The following is a 16,333-nucleotide window of genomic DNA, read 5'->3' on the forward strand; positions in this document are numbered from 1 at the left end:
TTCAAATGATAGAGGCAAAGTCGGAGCTAGAATGAGGAAAGCTGGTTATGAGAATGGAAAGTGCATCTACCCTGCAAACATGGGTGAGTTGAAATCATTGTCCTCACCATCAATGCTTACTGTTCAATAACTCCACCCTCGCTCCTTTGGTGATGCTAGGGTCATTTAAGTTTAGTTTTAGACAAAATATTGTGCCTTTTTGATGCCCTATATTTCAAACCCTATTAAAAACACAATTTCTAGAAGTACCATTTTATATGACTACCAGTCGGCTACAAATTATGAGTAGGCGGAGAACTGTAAGAATATGATAGTCATAAATAAAATTAGTTGTACGTCGACATAGTGTGCGTGTAAGTAGAAAGCTGATGAAAAATAGATAAGAATGAACTCAAATTAATTGGGTGCTGATGGTAGTTTGTGCTATCCTAACAGGTTGATGAGTTACTGTGGTTTTCTTATGCCCTGCTAATTATCACGTGACTAAATCGTCAATGGAACACCGACTTCTGTTCCAAGCCAATGACGCGTTAACCAGTACAAACAGCCTAGAGTCGACTCCCTTTTGGTTCTTCCCGCTAGCCCTACTCGTCTGAGTCCAGAACACGATCTCAGCTTCCACTGTATGGGTCATGTATTTTAGAAATACGCAGTTTATATACAAGCAAATCAGACCGCATTATACCGCGAAATAGAAAACAACATTTATACAACATCAGGCCAAAAGTGGCTGTGACCAATAACTTGGTTCAATAGTTATGGTCGAATAAACTCGGGGTGAGATTCTGTTTCCCTCATCGAGTCATCAGCGTCTGGAGTTACTGACCCAAAGGAAGGGTACAGGCCCAATAGGTGAACAATTCCAAGGTGAAGGTGGATATCTGGTGGGAAATAAGCTGTGAAAATTAATACAAGTCGTTCGGCCTTCTGTCTTTGACACTGAAGACTGAAGGCTAATGTACTTCTCCTAACGACACTACTGCGGTAGTACCTAATACATAATTACTTGCTGTGCATTATAAATCATGTCCATAAAAGTGGTATGCAACCGCTATATCAAGAACCTTTCGCATTTTGGGTCCAAAAAGTCTTTCGGCGATAAGTACTAAAATTTATCAGTTTCACTTCACATTCCGTAGCTTCCGCTATCCCCCAAGAATACTGAGTAGAGTTTTGATCAGTCTGTATTCAAGCTGGTTTAGATTGTAGCGTGGCGTCGAGTCGGGATTAACTATGAACACCGCTACAAAGAAACACGTGCCAAATGAATCAGAAGGCGAAGGTTGGACGTAACCAAATAGATCTATAAAATCCCCGAGAAGCCAAATATCAGAAGATAGTTAATGGACCAAATCAAGATATATTCGCAGGCGATCTCGTGGCATCGAAAGGATACCGAGATCGTGCCAGGATACAAGCTTGGTTACAGAACGTAACCAAATTCGCGCGAAGTCACAACCAAAGATGTGAGTATATGAATGGAAGCACAAAATAGCTGTCATTAGCACAGTCAAACAAAAGCACGTTAAAACAAACACTGGTACAGTTGGTTATAATAATAATTGTTTTTATTAAACCAGTCGTGTTCTCGTTATAAATGTGAGTCACTACAAGATAATTATCGTTTTCCAAATATGTCAAATTAAAATTTTCGAGCGCCTTTTAATTTAATGTCAGCTTCTAAACCAATCAACCTCTATAAATGTTGGTTAAGCTTGCAAGCTGTTATCACTGATGCTTTTACAGCACGCTGTATATTGTACGAAGTCATCTGAGAGTGAAGAGTTTATGGATATGAAAACAAGAGCATGTTCCAGGTATTTGTCGCCGTCTAGATACATCAGTGGGAATGGTCTTTGATTAAACCTCCGCAATGATGACTCAAAGCGACGTGATATGTTGAGATGTTTTTAACTGTAATAGTAATTTATTTGGATATTATTTCACGCTTGATCCGGTTTTGAAACACAATAACTTCGACTGTGCTCGCGCGGTTTTTTGACGTGAATACCGGCCTAAACTTGGCTACTAAGATATGAATTGGATGGTCCCTGGACTCACGAGTTAGCATATTAATCTGGCTGCAACTATTTATTATATTAGTGCCAGTTATCGTGATTGTCTTAGTTGATGTTAGGTTGAATACTGTGTTTAATTATTCACGAATTCCTGTTATTCCTCTTGAAGATTAGGCTGACTACTTAAGGTTTGCAACAAGCGCTGTACTTGCCACCTATTTAGAATTCTTGTCAGTTGCTTTTCATGCTTTTTGACATCCGTCTCCAAGTTACAGTTATGTGTGGTCCTAGCTCCATTTATTTCTCTTTCGTCTTGAGGACTACAAGTCGGGGTTCACTTTGTTATGAAGTTCGATTGCTTCTGAAAGTGTGCTCCATAGGCCCACAGCCTATAATTTTCTCCTCATCTAGCAGCTAGGTTTTCCTGATGGTCTCTGGACAATGAATCTGGAGTATCGTGCCTTGATACTCGTTTATAAATAACTACAAATTTTTACTGAGTGATGTGACGCTGGTGAGTGTCTTTTGCTTTTATTAGTCCGGCCCACTTGTGGAGTGACATGAACTTGTGATAGAATACTTGCCAAATCTGATTTCTGTCATGTTTCAACAGCCTATGTCTAAAGATTTGCAATTGCAACCCTCACACTTTGTGGTATACGAAGTTTTCAAATTATCCAGATAATTGTCTTGTTAAATAAAAAGCAATGGTGGCTGGAAGACTACGTACTACGCACTTTTCTCACATCCATGACACTGGATACATAATGAATACTTTGTCGTACAACGATGATAGACAACGGAAAACTCTAACACGTATCAACAACCCGGTCAGCTCAGAGCAACGATTACTCACCAAGTTTGTTAAAAACACCTTTTATTTCTCTCCGAACTTTATTTTAGCCTATATACACACCAGCAAAACATCACCGGTCGGGGAAGATATTGGTTCGACATGCGTTACATATATCTCAACCATCTTGGTCGATGAAGATCTCGAAATTCAATAATCGGTTTGTCATCTCTACTTTGTGCTACAATCCTAATCCTAACACCTCTCTCAGTCGTTCTATAATTCACAAGCGATGCCTTAAGGACACCCGTGGTTAAACTTCAGCAGCCTATGCGTTTATAATTCATGCTCAAGGGCTATAAAGTCACGTAAAGAGGACTAATGAACAATATGCCTGTATGTTGGTTGACAAACGGACATACCCTCTGTGCAAAGACGTTAGGCATAACGGGAAACGGGCGTTATGAATCTGTGCTGAAACCTCGTTTGACACTAAGAAACCAGATCTGACACCGCTTACTGAATGACTGAAATGATAGACACACCCAATTATTTCACCACTTATCATCAGTTTACATTTAGATACGAATTAGTCTTCGAGTAACATTTTCCACGAAAGTGATGTGCTTTATGAAAACTTGAAAAGTGGTGACACTAGTTGATAAAAGAAATATGCTCCAAAACATTTGCATCTCGTGAAACTGCTTGCGTTGGTTACTAATTGTGTATGTAATAATTTTTGTCTGATATTTCCGCTTATAAGTCGTGTTGATATTATGCCACGCAGAACATCTGATACATATATGATGGATCTGCCAAAACTGTAGTTATCACGGTATAAAGATGAGCTAATTGAGTCCAGAAGTATAGGTTGTTTTCATCAAAAGAAGAAGAAACGGCAAAGAAACTGAAGACTCAGTCATTTATGTGAACAGAGGGCAAAACCAGAGAACTCACGCATCAATCGGCAGATTTGAAGATTATCACATCAGCTCTCAAGATTCTGAGAATCTCAGAAAACCAGATGTCGACAAGCGCTAACGTGATGCAAAAATAGATGAAATGCACTAACATGAGGGGTATATCGCAGGTCAATACCTTCCTCTATGGAAGGATCAGTGCAGACATGAGCTACGGCAGTTTCCACAACACCAGCAAGTGACTGTTGTAGTGTGCGCTCTGTTTAGAAGCAATTCAACTACATAAAATGGCAGTCATCAATACCAGAGACGATGATGTTATCAAAATCTTCCTCCAGAACCCTCTAAACCCAATCACTCACTCATTTATGCATGTTACCCCCAATGGAGGATAGGCCACCGACCAGCATTCTCCAACCCACTCCATCCTAGGCCTTCCTTCCCAGTTCTGTCCAATTTTTGTTCATTTTTCTTATATTTGTCTCCGTTTCTCGGAGTAATGTGTTTTTGGTCTTCCTCTTTTCCTTTGGCTTTGAGGATTCCAAGTGAGGGCTTGTCTTGTGACGCAGTTGGGTGCTTTCCTCAATGTGTGTCCTATCCATTTCCAGCGCTTCTTCCACTGGGATCTGTTTTGTTCTCTCCCGTAGTAGGTTGTTGCTGATAATGTCTGCCCAAAAGATCTGAAGTATTTTGCGTAGATAACTGTTAATAAACACTTGTATCTTCTGGATGATGGCTTTCGTAGTTCTCCAGGTTTCCGCCCCATACAGTATAACTGTCTTGACATTTGCATTGAAAATTCTGACTTTGGTGTTGGTTGACAGTTACTCTAAGTTTCAGATGTTCTTCAGTTGTAAATATGCTGCTCTTGCTTTACCGATCCGCGCCTTCACATGTGCATCAGATCCACCATGTTCATCAATGATGCTGCCTAGGTATGTAAAGGTTTTTACATCTTCCAAGTCTTTCCCGTCAATTGTGATTGGATTGATACATGCTGTGTTGTGTCGCAGAATCTTGCTTTACCCTTTGTGTATATTGAGACCTACTGTTGCTGAGGCTGCTGCCACACTGTTCGTCTTCTCCTGCATTTTTTGTTGCGATTGCGACAGGAGGGCCAGATCATCTGCGAAGTCTAGATCGTCCAGTTGCATCCTAGATGTTAACTGTATAATAGTGACTATCTTCTCAGGCACACGGTAGTGTCGAAGATGCCTCCATAGTGCTGTCCTGTCCATGGTATCAAATACTTTCTCGTAGTCAATGAACTTGATGTAGAGTGATGAATTGCATTCAATTTATTGTTCCACAATGACCTGTAGTGTTGCGATTTGGTCGATACACGATCGATCCTTACAGAATCCAGCCTGTTAGTCTCAAAGTCTACTAAGTCCTTCATTTTGCATAACAATACCCCGTTGAAAACGTTCCCTGTTACTGAGAGAAGAGTGATGCCCCTGTAGCTGTCACACTTACTGAGATCACCTTTCTTTCATATCTTGATCACATGTCCTTTTTTCCGTCTGTTGGTGCTTGTTCTTCATCCCAAATCTTTCTGAAGATAATGTTGAGTATCTCTGCAGTTACCACTACATCTTCTTTCAGTGCTTCCGCTGCTTTGCTGCTCATGACTTGCCTGGTGGTCAAGCTGGTCTCTTCAGTTGTTGGTGGGCCAACATTAATCGGGAGGTCCGTAGGTACTGCTTAGATGTTTGGTGGGTTCAGTGGAGTTGGTCGATCCAAGAGTTTCTTAAAGTTCTCTACCCACCTGTTTCGTGGTTTTTCAGTGTTGGTGATTACTTCATCCTTCTTGCTTTTCACAGGTCGTCCTGGTTTATGATAATTTCCAGCGAGCATCTCTGTTGTATCATGAAATTGTCTCATGTTTCCTCCTCTTGCAGCCTTTTCCACCGTCATTGCTAGATCTTGCACATATTTACGTTTGTCGGTTCTGATGCTTCTTTTTAACTGCTTGTTTACTTTGGTGTATTCAGCTTGTGCCTTAGCTTTCTCTTCTCTTGTTCGTTTGGTATTGATTGCTGCCTTCTTGTTCGCCCTTTCTTGAATCTGTGGTGGACCAAAAAATATATTAACCGAAAAACAGCAATAAAGTTATTACGTCTAAAAGTTAATGTAGCAATAAACAACACATAAGATAATAACACAAATAAAAGTTTAGGGACGTTATTTAGATCAGCAGTCTGGCGCATGTCTTGTTGGTTTTGGTACCAGAATCCACAATTATAGGTAAATAATAATTCCAAAGAGACGATATGGCTCCAGTAGTAAATCCGAACGTAGAAGGTTGTAGTGACCTACTTTTATCAAGAGAACGCGATGGGCTTAACGGAAACAATCATTATTATAACCAATTGTACCAGTGATTGTTTTACTGTGCTCGTTTGTTTAACTGTGCTAAAGACAGCCATATCACTACTCCATTACTCTCCATTACTTTCCTGTGGACTGTGACTTTGTGCGCTTGTACTCTCGCCCACTAATTCCGCTTGTATTCCTTTTGGCACGATCTAAGCATTCATTCGATACCACGAGATCGCCAACGAAATAAATCTAGTTACGCCCCATCTTCGCCTTCTGGTTTTTCTGGTACATGCTTTCTTGTAGTGGTGTTCATAGTCAATCACGGCTCGATACCACGCTACAAGGTAATGTGAACGTTACAACAGTCTATAAATATAGATGATAGTTAATTAATCGTTCCGTTATCATATCCACAAACATGATAGAACGAGAGACATATGTATAAAAGTGTATTTAATTATGAGCAGTTAACAGTGTTATGCTATGTGGGATTCAAAAACGGAAGGAAGAATGTAGGTATTCAAGGTCATATACTTAAACAACAAGTGCAATCGATTAATGATAAATGTACAGATGGTGAGAATTGGCAAAATAAATGCAAAAGATATGAAAAACTATTTACAAAATAGGTGTATTAGGTCTGTCTCCACAAATCTTATCCAGTGTATCAACAGTTATTCATTCTTTGTGATGGTGCTTCTTGTGGCCCAAAAACTCATGACATGTTGAAGTGATTGCCTTCTTGATCCCTTTCCAGTTGTTCTCCATGGAAGTCCCCTCTCCATTGAGTAGATCATGAAAGGACTGGAACTTACTGCTGAGGGCTGTCTTGAATTTGTTGAGTCTGTCAGTATCCCGAAGAAAAGCGTTAATAAACCTTTGTGATGCTGTCCGCTCTAAACCCAATTAATCATATGAAAATGTGTGCCAATATCCACTACAGGTCAATACATGGTGAATGGAGGCGAGACTATCGTGCCTGAGCCGCAGAAAAATTAAACAGATTGAGTCCTACTATGTAATGTCGTGTGTGATGAAAGTAGGCAGTGCTAATTTATTAGTAATAACCTGTCTGCCACTAGTGTGATCGTTCAAGGGAAAATAATGTGGGTTTAGAAGACACGGGGGTGGTCGACATCATTTTTTACACTGGCGCGACAATGTCAACATATGTTGCAGCTGCATCAAACGCAGGATTTTGAATGGCAAACAGTGCCGTCATGAAAACTGTGAGGGCAATATAATATTTATGAGAAGGTGAGATGAACAATCTGGATCAGATATTTTACGGGGTGAATGACATAATGAAGTTTACTTATCGGGTATGATCTGTTAACATGGTGTAAGCCACAGACAGACACCAAGAGCTGCATGATGATTCTACAGTGGATACCAGTAAATTCTAGAGAAAAAAGTTGCCAGAACTTTACAGTCGAAATAGTACCCAGGGAGCATTTTCTGGCAGGTATTCGATATGGAGGTTCGTAAGTTACTAGAAAATTGAAATGCTATTGCTTGTATGCAGCCATCTCCAGCCTATGATTTGACTCCTTAATAGTTCCTGAGGTTGTCGTCTGAGCCCAGGAGAATTTAGAGAAAGTAAAACACCGGCGAAAAGCGCACAGTTAGCTCGATTGCTGGGGCTACCTTTTGAAAATCTGTAACAAACCTTTGCTTAAGCATCCATTGGTTAAGAGCCATTAGAAAGGTAGGCAGAGGAAAGAATCGATTGGAACGTTGAGGTTATGCACAACACCTATGACATAATAGGCAAAAAAGAGAAAACCCCAGGGATTTCAATGGTTTGTTATAACTGATTGATAAAGTAAAGGGTGGGAAAAAAATGGCTAAATGGTAATAAACCTCAAACCATGTTTTTTACTGCATGAGTAAACAGAATACAGGAAGTCAACTTAAGACAACACCACAGCTCCCTTTTCAGTGACATCTATTTTTGCTCATCCTTTCTCTCAAGCCCTTGTTAGTGTGAACCTTTTCCACTTCGCCACTGTCTTCATTGGCTTCCCATGTTTGTTTATTTCTGCAGTTATAAAAAACATAAACTACTGTTTATCATCGATTTTGCCATTTTTTGCCACCCTTCACTTATTTAATTAAGTACAATGGACTTAAAATCCCTGGGTTTTCCTTCCCTTCCTCAGTTCACATTAATAAAAGAGCTTATAAGTAAGGACAACCATCAAAATGTTATCCATCAGAAAAGGCCTATATTAATAAAGGCGAGTAACGAAATGGGGAATTAAATTTTTAAGGTTTTGAAATTCCATCAATTTACTGCCTGTTTCTTTGTCTTTACGGCCAATAGAATGTTCAATACTTTAAACGTTCAATAAAGAGTCTACTTTCAACTTTTGGAACTTAGAAACTGATTGTTATTCTTATTACCCCATTATTGTTATCTCATAGATCTATCTCAAAAAATGAATTGGATAGTCTAGTTGATATACTAAATGATTAGTTTAAAGTTAATTGAACCCGATTCATAGCGAAATCTTGTGTAACAATGAAAAGTCATTTACGTATCGACTGATTGCCAGGAATCTATATTTAATAACATTTCAGTAGATGTTGATAGCGTTTCTAAAATAAGTGTGCATCGACCTTATTAATTGATCACTTACTCATGTTCGATGAAGTGACCAGATGAGCTTATTGTATACATTCCGAAAATTCGTCAGCCACTGGCTTATGAGGGATAGTTATGACTAAAGGTTAATTAGTATCCGAGATTATTCATCAATCAGAAACCTGCAGTAATTTTTCTTTAACACGTTTGTAAAATTCCGGCTATAGCTCAGTGTCCTAAAATGTGACCAATGTTACGCATTTACTGGGACGATTAATATTGAATTGAAGTCGAGATAATCTTAACTCATGTTGCATCATATATATTTATCCCTGCTTCTATCTTCAGTCTTGAGTTCGAATTGGTGAACATAACAGGCAGGCTTCTATTACGATATTTAGGTACCCAGTACATTTAAATCTAACACTCGCTAGCTTACATTAATTAATTATTATTAATTATTATTATTTATTATTGATTATTATTATTATTATTAATGGCTTTATTTAATATTATGTTTTGGTACAATATGGAATTCTCAGCACAGGGGATTTCAACAAGTTACTTACGCAAAAAATAGTAACAAAGACAAAAAAAGAAAAGAAAAGGTTTAAAAAAAACAACCGAAAAACTGTACAACTTTTCAAATTAGAGACATGTTAAGAATGCAGGTTATTGACTAGGTTAACTCTAACAACCTGTTCGTCACAGAGTATATTTGCTAGGTAAGGTATTATAGAACTTTTATACTTTGCCTGCGTGCATGGATTTTAATGTAATTACGTCTCGTTCTACCAGAAGATATACAAGGAGAAAAATAAGAGTGAAGGGAATGGTTAGTATCTGATAAAATAACACCTGCCAGGAGTTTGCATGACTTTAGATGAATTTAGATATGAACGGCGAGAACTAAACTCACTCTAAATAATAAATCATTCAGTTTTCTGTTAAACTTGTAACTTTCTTATTTTTCCCGTAATTTATAAATCTCACTAGGTACATAACTACAAAATGTTTTGAATAAAACATCGTAACATATTTATAGTTGACAGTAACTTTTGAACAGACTAAGGTATAACAACAATATGTGATTCTAAATAGATCTTACAAATGCTAACTCATGAAACTGTCACGGTACAACTGTTTAGTATATATCCATTGGGAATGTAAAGAATAAATCATTAGGGTGTTACTACGTGAGATTTTTTTTCTTGTCTCTTCCTAACAGCTATCTCTGAGCTATGAAAGTATTTCAGAAGCAGATGGAATACCGAAAGCTAACCTGAATTTATTCCAAATATAACTTTGATGAATAGACCATAAACTGATGGCATTTCGTTAAGTTATAGTAAGAACAAACTTAAAACATGAAAGTATTAATATTGTTTTAATAAGAAAACACTAACAAATCATAAACACAAAAATCATCATTAGTACAATAATATTACAATTCAAATTCAAAATAAAAAGATGTGATCGGAATTTGATTTGGTCTACGTGTTTAATGTTATGAATTTCAGAAAAAAAGCCAAGTTTGGTGAGAGTAAATAAGAGTAAGGGAAACACAAGGGTCATTTTTGTGAATTTGTGTTGAAAACTTAATATTCTTATTGCTATCTAGTTATACGGTATAGTTGCTTAATTAATCATTGTGATTTACACACAAAGTGTTTCATTAAAATATTAAAGTAGATAACAAAAGGTAATTTTATTTGTCTAAATTAAATTGTTGTCGATATTGTTGAATGGTGGTTGTAGTTTAAGGTTGAAGGAGAAAAACAATGAAAGTGTAAAAAATAGAATCAAAACAATATTCAATAAAAAGTATTTCAATATAATAAATTTATCATGAACAGTAAATCATCATCATCATCAACAACAACAACAAAATCAATAAACCTTTTTAATATCAATCAATAAATTATCACAGAAAATTAATTTTTCTTTTTTTTAAGTAAACAAATTCGAAATTATTTTTTTAAAATATGCACTCATAGACGTATGGAATTATTTTGAATGATGTCTTTACATTTAATTTTAGAAATTGTTTTTGTTTCAAAATTATAATTGACTTTGTGTAAGATATGTAGCTGAACTACTATCCCCTGTTTTAGTATAATAACATGATTCAGGTGATGGATTCTGTCGTTCATAATCGTCACATTCCATACCACCAGTAACATCATCTTCATCATCATCTTCATTAATCGTATCCGTGGTACGTACTGTAGATAATGCGCTGTCGGATAACGAAGTTGACATTGTTGGCTCTGCTTCTTTATGTGGATTAAATCTATTAAGTGTTAATTTCTCATTTATTGAGTGATCGTCTTTACCACGTTTATATTTTTTTAATTTCATTTCAGCCAGACGATGCTCCATTTCACTTGCATTTACACGATATTGTGCTAATTCCATACTGATATGTGTTGTACGTCTTTTATTTTGATTGGTATACTTTTGCGACTTTGATTGTTCCAATTTATTTGATTTTATAGTTTGTTGTTTTTCTTCTTGTTCATTTAAACTTGAAATATTTTGATGATTTCCATGAATTGTAGTGTTGCTTTTATCCAGTGTATGAACTTCTTTTAAAAAAGCACTTGGATTCAATGTCACTACAGGTTCTGATAAAGCTCTGGTTCTAGGTGCTGTCAATAAATTAGCTGGTAAAGAGTAATTTGGGTGTTGCGATTCAATTACCTCCCACTTAGAACCAAATGGTAGTAATTTAGTATGTGGTACTCCACGTAACATACTTTCATATCGTGTTATTTCGTCTTCATATACACGAATATATTCAATTGCTAAGCATACACTACTGTGATAACGATATAACATAACCATTGGTAGGGCTACATTTATGTAGATGAACAGACTTTGAAGTTCACTTGTTTGCACATAGTTTTTATTCACACTGAGTAGTATATTGTTATGTTTTGCCTAGTTCAAATAGAAATCGGAAGTAGACAAAAAGGTTTTATATTAGGTGATGCAGAATGTAAAACAACTGAAGTTGATAAAGATATTGGAAATCGTGTTCCACACCAGCCTAAGAGAATAAAGTCTGTTGAGTATAGGCTTCCATCAGATAATAGTTCTCAGACAATGCTCAACTTTTATGAAGTATTCTCACTAATAATTAAAGGAAAAAATAGACTTTCCTGTTCAAAGGTCGTTTTAATTTTACAATAATTAGGCTGAATCTTCAAGTGACCATTATTTAAAAACAATTTTAATTATTTTCTTGTCGGCTGAACACGATAATTTATAGTAGATTAGTTTGAACTAAACTATATTATCCAGGCCCATAAAATATGGCCAAACCAACTTTTCTGTATGACCAACAATTACATGGTATCTTTTTCAATGTTAACCGTAAAACTTATAAAACATGCTTAGTGACAGCTTTTAAAATATGACATTTGAGCAACTGATTCAAGGAAAAAATTTAAGCTTGGTGATGGTAAAACTAACCAGGATCTTTAGTAGTTGTGTTTTGTGATGTTGACGTTCAGGAAAAGGATAAAATGGTAGAGGTCTGATAATCTTTTGTACTGGAAAAATTGCAGGTGAAAAAATCGAAGTTATTTTAGCATGATAATTTTGATGTGTCTGATAATATTGCACCAAATGAAACATCCCGCTGATGCACAGTTATGTGTAAAAATCAAAACAAACATACAGATGTAAAGATACAAAATCGTACGCATGTTTGTATTATTTCATTTTAACATGCATCCAAGTGACGCAAAAGGACAAGTAATAAGTATTGATATAGTGGTAAGTAGAGACATTTTCAGTTTTCTTCACCGATTGACAATCTATAAAACCTCTTAAACGTTAGGTGCATTAGTCAGCTGTGATGTTTTCTTTGGGACTTATCAGCAATGAATAAAAATGACTACTTGGAAATCGGGCTCACGATCTTTTAGTTTTACAATGTTATGGTTTTACCAGTGTATTAAGCTTAAAAATTAGGGCCAGTAGATATGAATTCAGTTGTCGAGCGGTATTGTACATTCTTATAAGTCGGAGGTGCTGGTTTGGTTTTACTTTGACTGTGGGTGATCATTTTCATTGATAAGCAAATGGTACAGATAATCTATTTAGTGCTTCTTGGAGTTAAATGGGTTTTTCTCAGGTGTCACTCTACGATAAAAGCAATATTTAAAAATGAAATTTAAACGAGTAATCAAAAACCTGTGTTTTAAAAACATGAATATTAAATAAAATTTAAATAAAGTGGTCAATGCTAATACATGTCACATAAATTGGACAGTTACTAGATACTGACATCTGAAGAAATCCAACTAGATTAGCAGTCATTTGTTTTACAGAGTTAATTTGTATGCTGGGCTTATCACATCCTACTCTCGTCCAGCTTGGTTTGTCTTACATTGACTGATATGTATTCCCCCCCTTAGTAGATGACTTAACCTCCCCGGATAAAACTGTACACTTCGTGGTTCCATGAATCTGTTTTCAGCGTTAAAAATATCTCCAAGACCGAACATCTATACCCCTTTCATATCCTTCTATATATTTTTTAGTGACTATACTTATTGATCCCCAAGAACGCTTCATTATAGAAGTTTAGTATTTGTTGGTTAACAGTGAGATAAATCCTTGTTACCATTAAAATTTCGACATAATGGAGAAAATACGCATCTGAGATAGATTATTTTGCTTGTATTCTATGAGATGTGAGATTCAGCCGTGACATGCTTCATGTGGAAATGAGCTCTAATGTTGTTTTCAAGAGCAGCAATAAAATATCTGTAATAAACTACTGAGCTCGAAGTACAAACCCAGTAAAAAATTAATCAAAGTTGACTTAAGTAAAAGTGTAATAATAAATAAAGTATTGAAAGTTCAGCCCTTAGAAGGCTGCATTTAACTATGTCATTAGCAGATTAATGACCATTTTCCTTTGAGATAAAAAGGTGGGGACCATTAATATAAGCTATAGTGAAGTAGATTAAAATAGAATTATTAATTACCTATTCTTTTCGAAATTCATTTCGCCTGTTTTATCCTTACATAACTGAAACGTTCGAGTCGTTATTGTTCCGTGATCATCATTAGTATTCTACTAGTTATCTATTCTCTTATTAGATATTTCGTAGTCTACCAATCTTTTAACGATATATTTTGACTCATTTACAAATGTTTCTTTGAATTTTTTAACTATTTCATTTTAGTTTGTTTTCAGTTATTTTGCTAGTCATTCGATAAACGTGATGTTGTAGTGCTAATATTGTGGTGTATGTTACTTAAGTCTGTCGACATAAGTAGTATGTAACACCAATGGGAAGTGGAAACCCTGGCAGTAGAAGGCTATGAAAGTTGACTTGAAGAAAACAGAAACAGAATAAGAAAGGAATTGTAAATCTGAAGAATCATACAGAATGTGAAGCACAAATGATGGAGATTTGAAAATGGAGTATTCAATTTATGGTTCTTATATCTTACCAAGAGATTCTGTAATTTCGTATTAAAATGCAGTTGGTTGTCCCCATCTGCGATTTTGGTCACTACAATAAGTAACCTCACCACCTGGCTGATAGTTTATTAATAGTGTTATATATATATATATATATATATATATATATATATATATATATATATATATATATATACTAGTTTAGAGCCATGATAAAGAACTAACTAAAAAGTAACATCTTTTAAGTATATTTGTCTTTTTATAAATGCCTGAGTGGAGACTTATATTATATTAAAATATTACTCTAACAAAATAGGAGTTTATGACTGTATGGAGACCAAATATTACGTAATTGTTTGGAGATGATCGCTTCATTAATTTTCTTTCTGATATATCTGACATATAAAATATGTATATTATATGTAATAAGATCACAAAAATTAAAGTACTTGTCATCTTACCTGAAAGCTATAAATTGTCCATAAAGAAAAATTTATGGCTGATAATAATGCAATCATTGCACGGCCTGGTTTACGCTGTTGATATGATGCGTCGTGACAACATCTATAGAATAAATCATTTATGAAAAAATTCTGCACTGTAACTTGTATTAACTCTAAAAGTGCTGAGAATAAATGTAATTTAAGACATTGTTGTTCATTATTATTGAAACCATTACCCAATAAAAATGCGATATTGAGGAGAATACATGCCACTAAAAATGTGACAGTTATAAAAAATGTAACTATTAATAATTTGCTATCCAAATTTTGATTTGAAAAATTCACTGAGAATTTCAATTTTCTTGTATTCCATATACCAATAACACAAAATATTAATGCAATAATAAAGAGTATGCTTGTTTCAGTTGAATGAACGATATACACATAATTATGGATTTTTTTCCCCCAAATCTCCAATAACATTACAACTCCCATAACAATACAAATTATAACTGTTCCGATAATGATGCCAATGGAACCACGATCAACACATTTCACACGATGTTCTTCCTTTTTCTAATATTTTAAATAGAAATAGGAAAAGAAAACAAGTACATTCATGTATGAATAGATGTTGTTAACTTACGTTTTAAAATGTCACACTGAACAAATCCTTTTGATAAAATACGATCTATTATAGAGTATTAAAAGTATTATTTAGTTGATAGGAAATATAGTTTAGGAAACGCGTTTCTTTCAACATAGGTAATTATACATCCACATGTAGTTATATTCTAATAGTCAATATAAATAGAACTATAAATATTCACTAGTTATTTAATACTAGTACTGACTGATATATTAATTTTACTTTGGTGGTTTTAAATAATATGATTCAAGTCACTAACAGAAAGTAGATAATTGCTTCATGGTTTGTCTTACAATCACTGACTATCAGGAGATTCATCTAATAGCCTGTATTTCATTTAATTTGTCCATATTATAAGAACTTTGTTGACTTAGTATAAGACTAAGGCAACTCACTTTGAGACGTTTAGTTTTTAATATGTTGATTAGTAAATTCTTATTATCGAAATACAGTGTTGACTGACTAGTTAAATAAGAAAAAATGTTGCAAAAGCAATAAAATTACTAGTGAACTATTTTATTAAAACCTAGAAATGCTATTCTCATAATGCTTCAGCATTTGAGTTTATAACACTTTGATTTACATCAGCTATATAGTTTACTTATTTCTGTTCCACAGAATTTACTGTCAGTTCGATTGCTTTCAAAAATTGGAAATTTATCACGAAGTCCAATGTTTGTGATGATTAGGATCAATAAAATTTAATGTGAGAAGAGGGAGAAGGTTATTCTTCTAAAACGCATGATGAATATGCTTTACACCGGTACAAAAATTTACGTGTGATTATTCACTTAATCTCAACAGTTATAAAGGGTTTCAGATCAATCAAGTAATGAAACAAAACTTCAATTAAATAAAAAGTGTAAAGCGATTTTCGTCAGATCGTACACAACTTTTAAATAATTTTCCACTTTTCTTTACATTATTCACTTCATTATTAGAATTGGTTAGCAAAAAAGAACTATGCAGTACACTGGTTTAAAAATGTTTCTTAACTCCCTAAAGAGATTTACTTAGTTTTAAAAGGACCAGGATGTATATATGGTGACGAAATTTAAGATGATCCGTGCACAATGTTGAACATTTTTGTATTCACAAAGTTGATTAGCATATTTTATTACTGAATATATTCGTTTATTGTATAATAACTGAAGA

The 16,333-nt window shown here is 35.0% G+C and overlaps 1 protein-coding gene across 1 annotated transcript in view; it reads right to left on the reverse strand.

The window, feature by feature from the left end:
* Positions 1-9,330: 9,330 nt before the first annotated feature.
* MS3_00003131 (uncharacterized protein) overlaps positions 9,331-16,333 on the reverse strand; it is a 48,676-nt gene continuing 41,673 nt past the window's right edge. The window contains exons 7-8 of the mRNA XM_035729398.2: positions 14,548-15,105; positions 9,331-11,583 (exon numbers count right to left, since the gene is read on the reverse strand). Of these exons, the coding sequence (XP_035586499.1) occupies positions 10,702-11,583; positions 14,548-15,105 (1,440 nt within the window). The 3' untranslated portion in view covers positions 9,331-10,701. The remainder of the gene's footprint in view (positions 11,584-14,547; positions 15,106-16,333) is intronic.

The sequence above is a fragment of the Schistosoma haematobium genome, chromosome ZW (assembly GCF_000699445.3).
Source record: "Schistosoma haematobium chromosome ZW, whole genome shotgun sequence".
Lineage (NCBI taxonomy): Eukaryota > Metazoa > Platyhelminthes > Trematoda > Strigeidida > Schistosomatidae > Schistosoma > Schistosoma haematobium.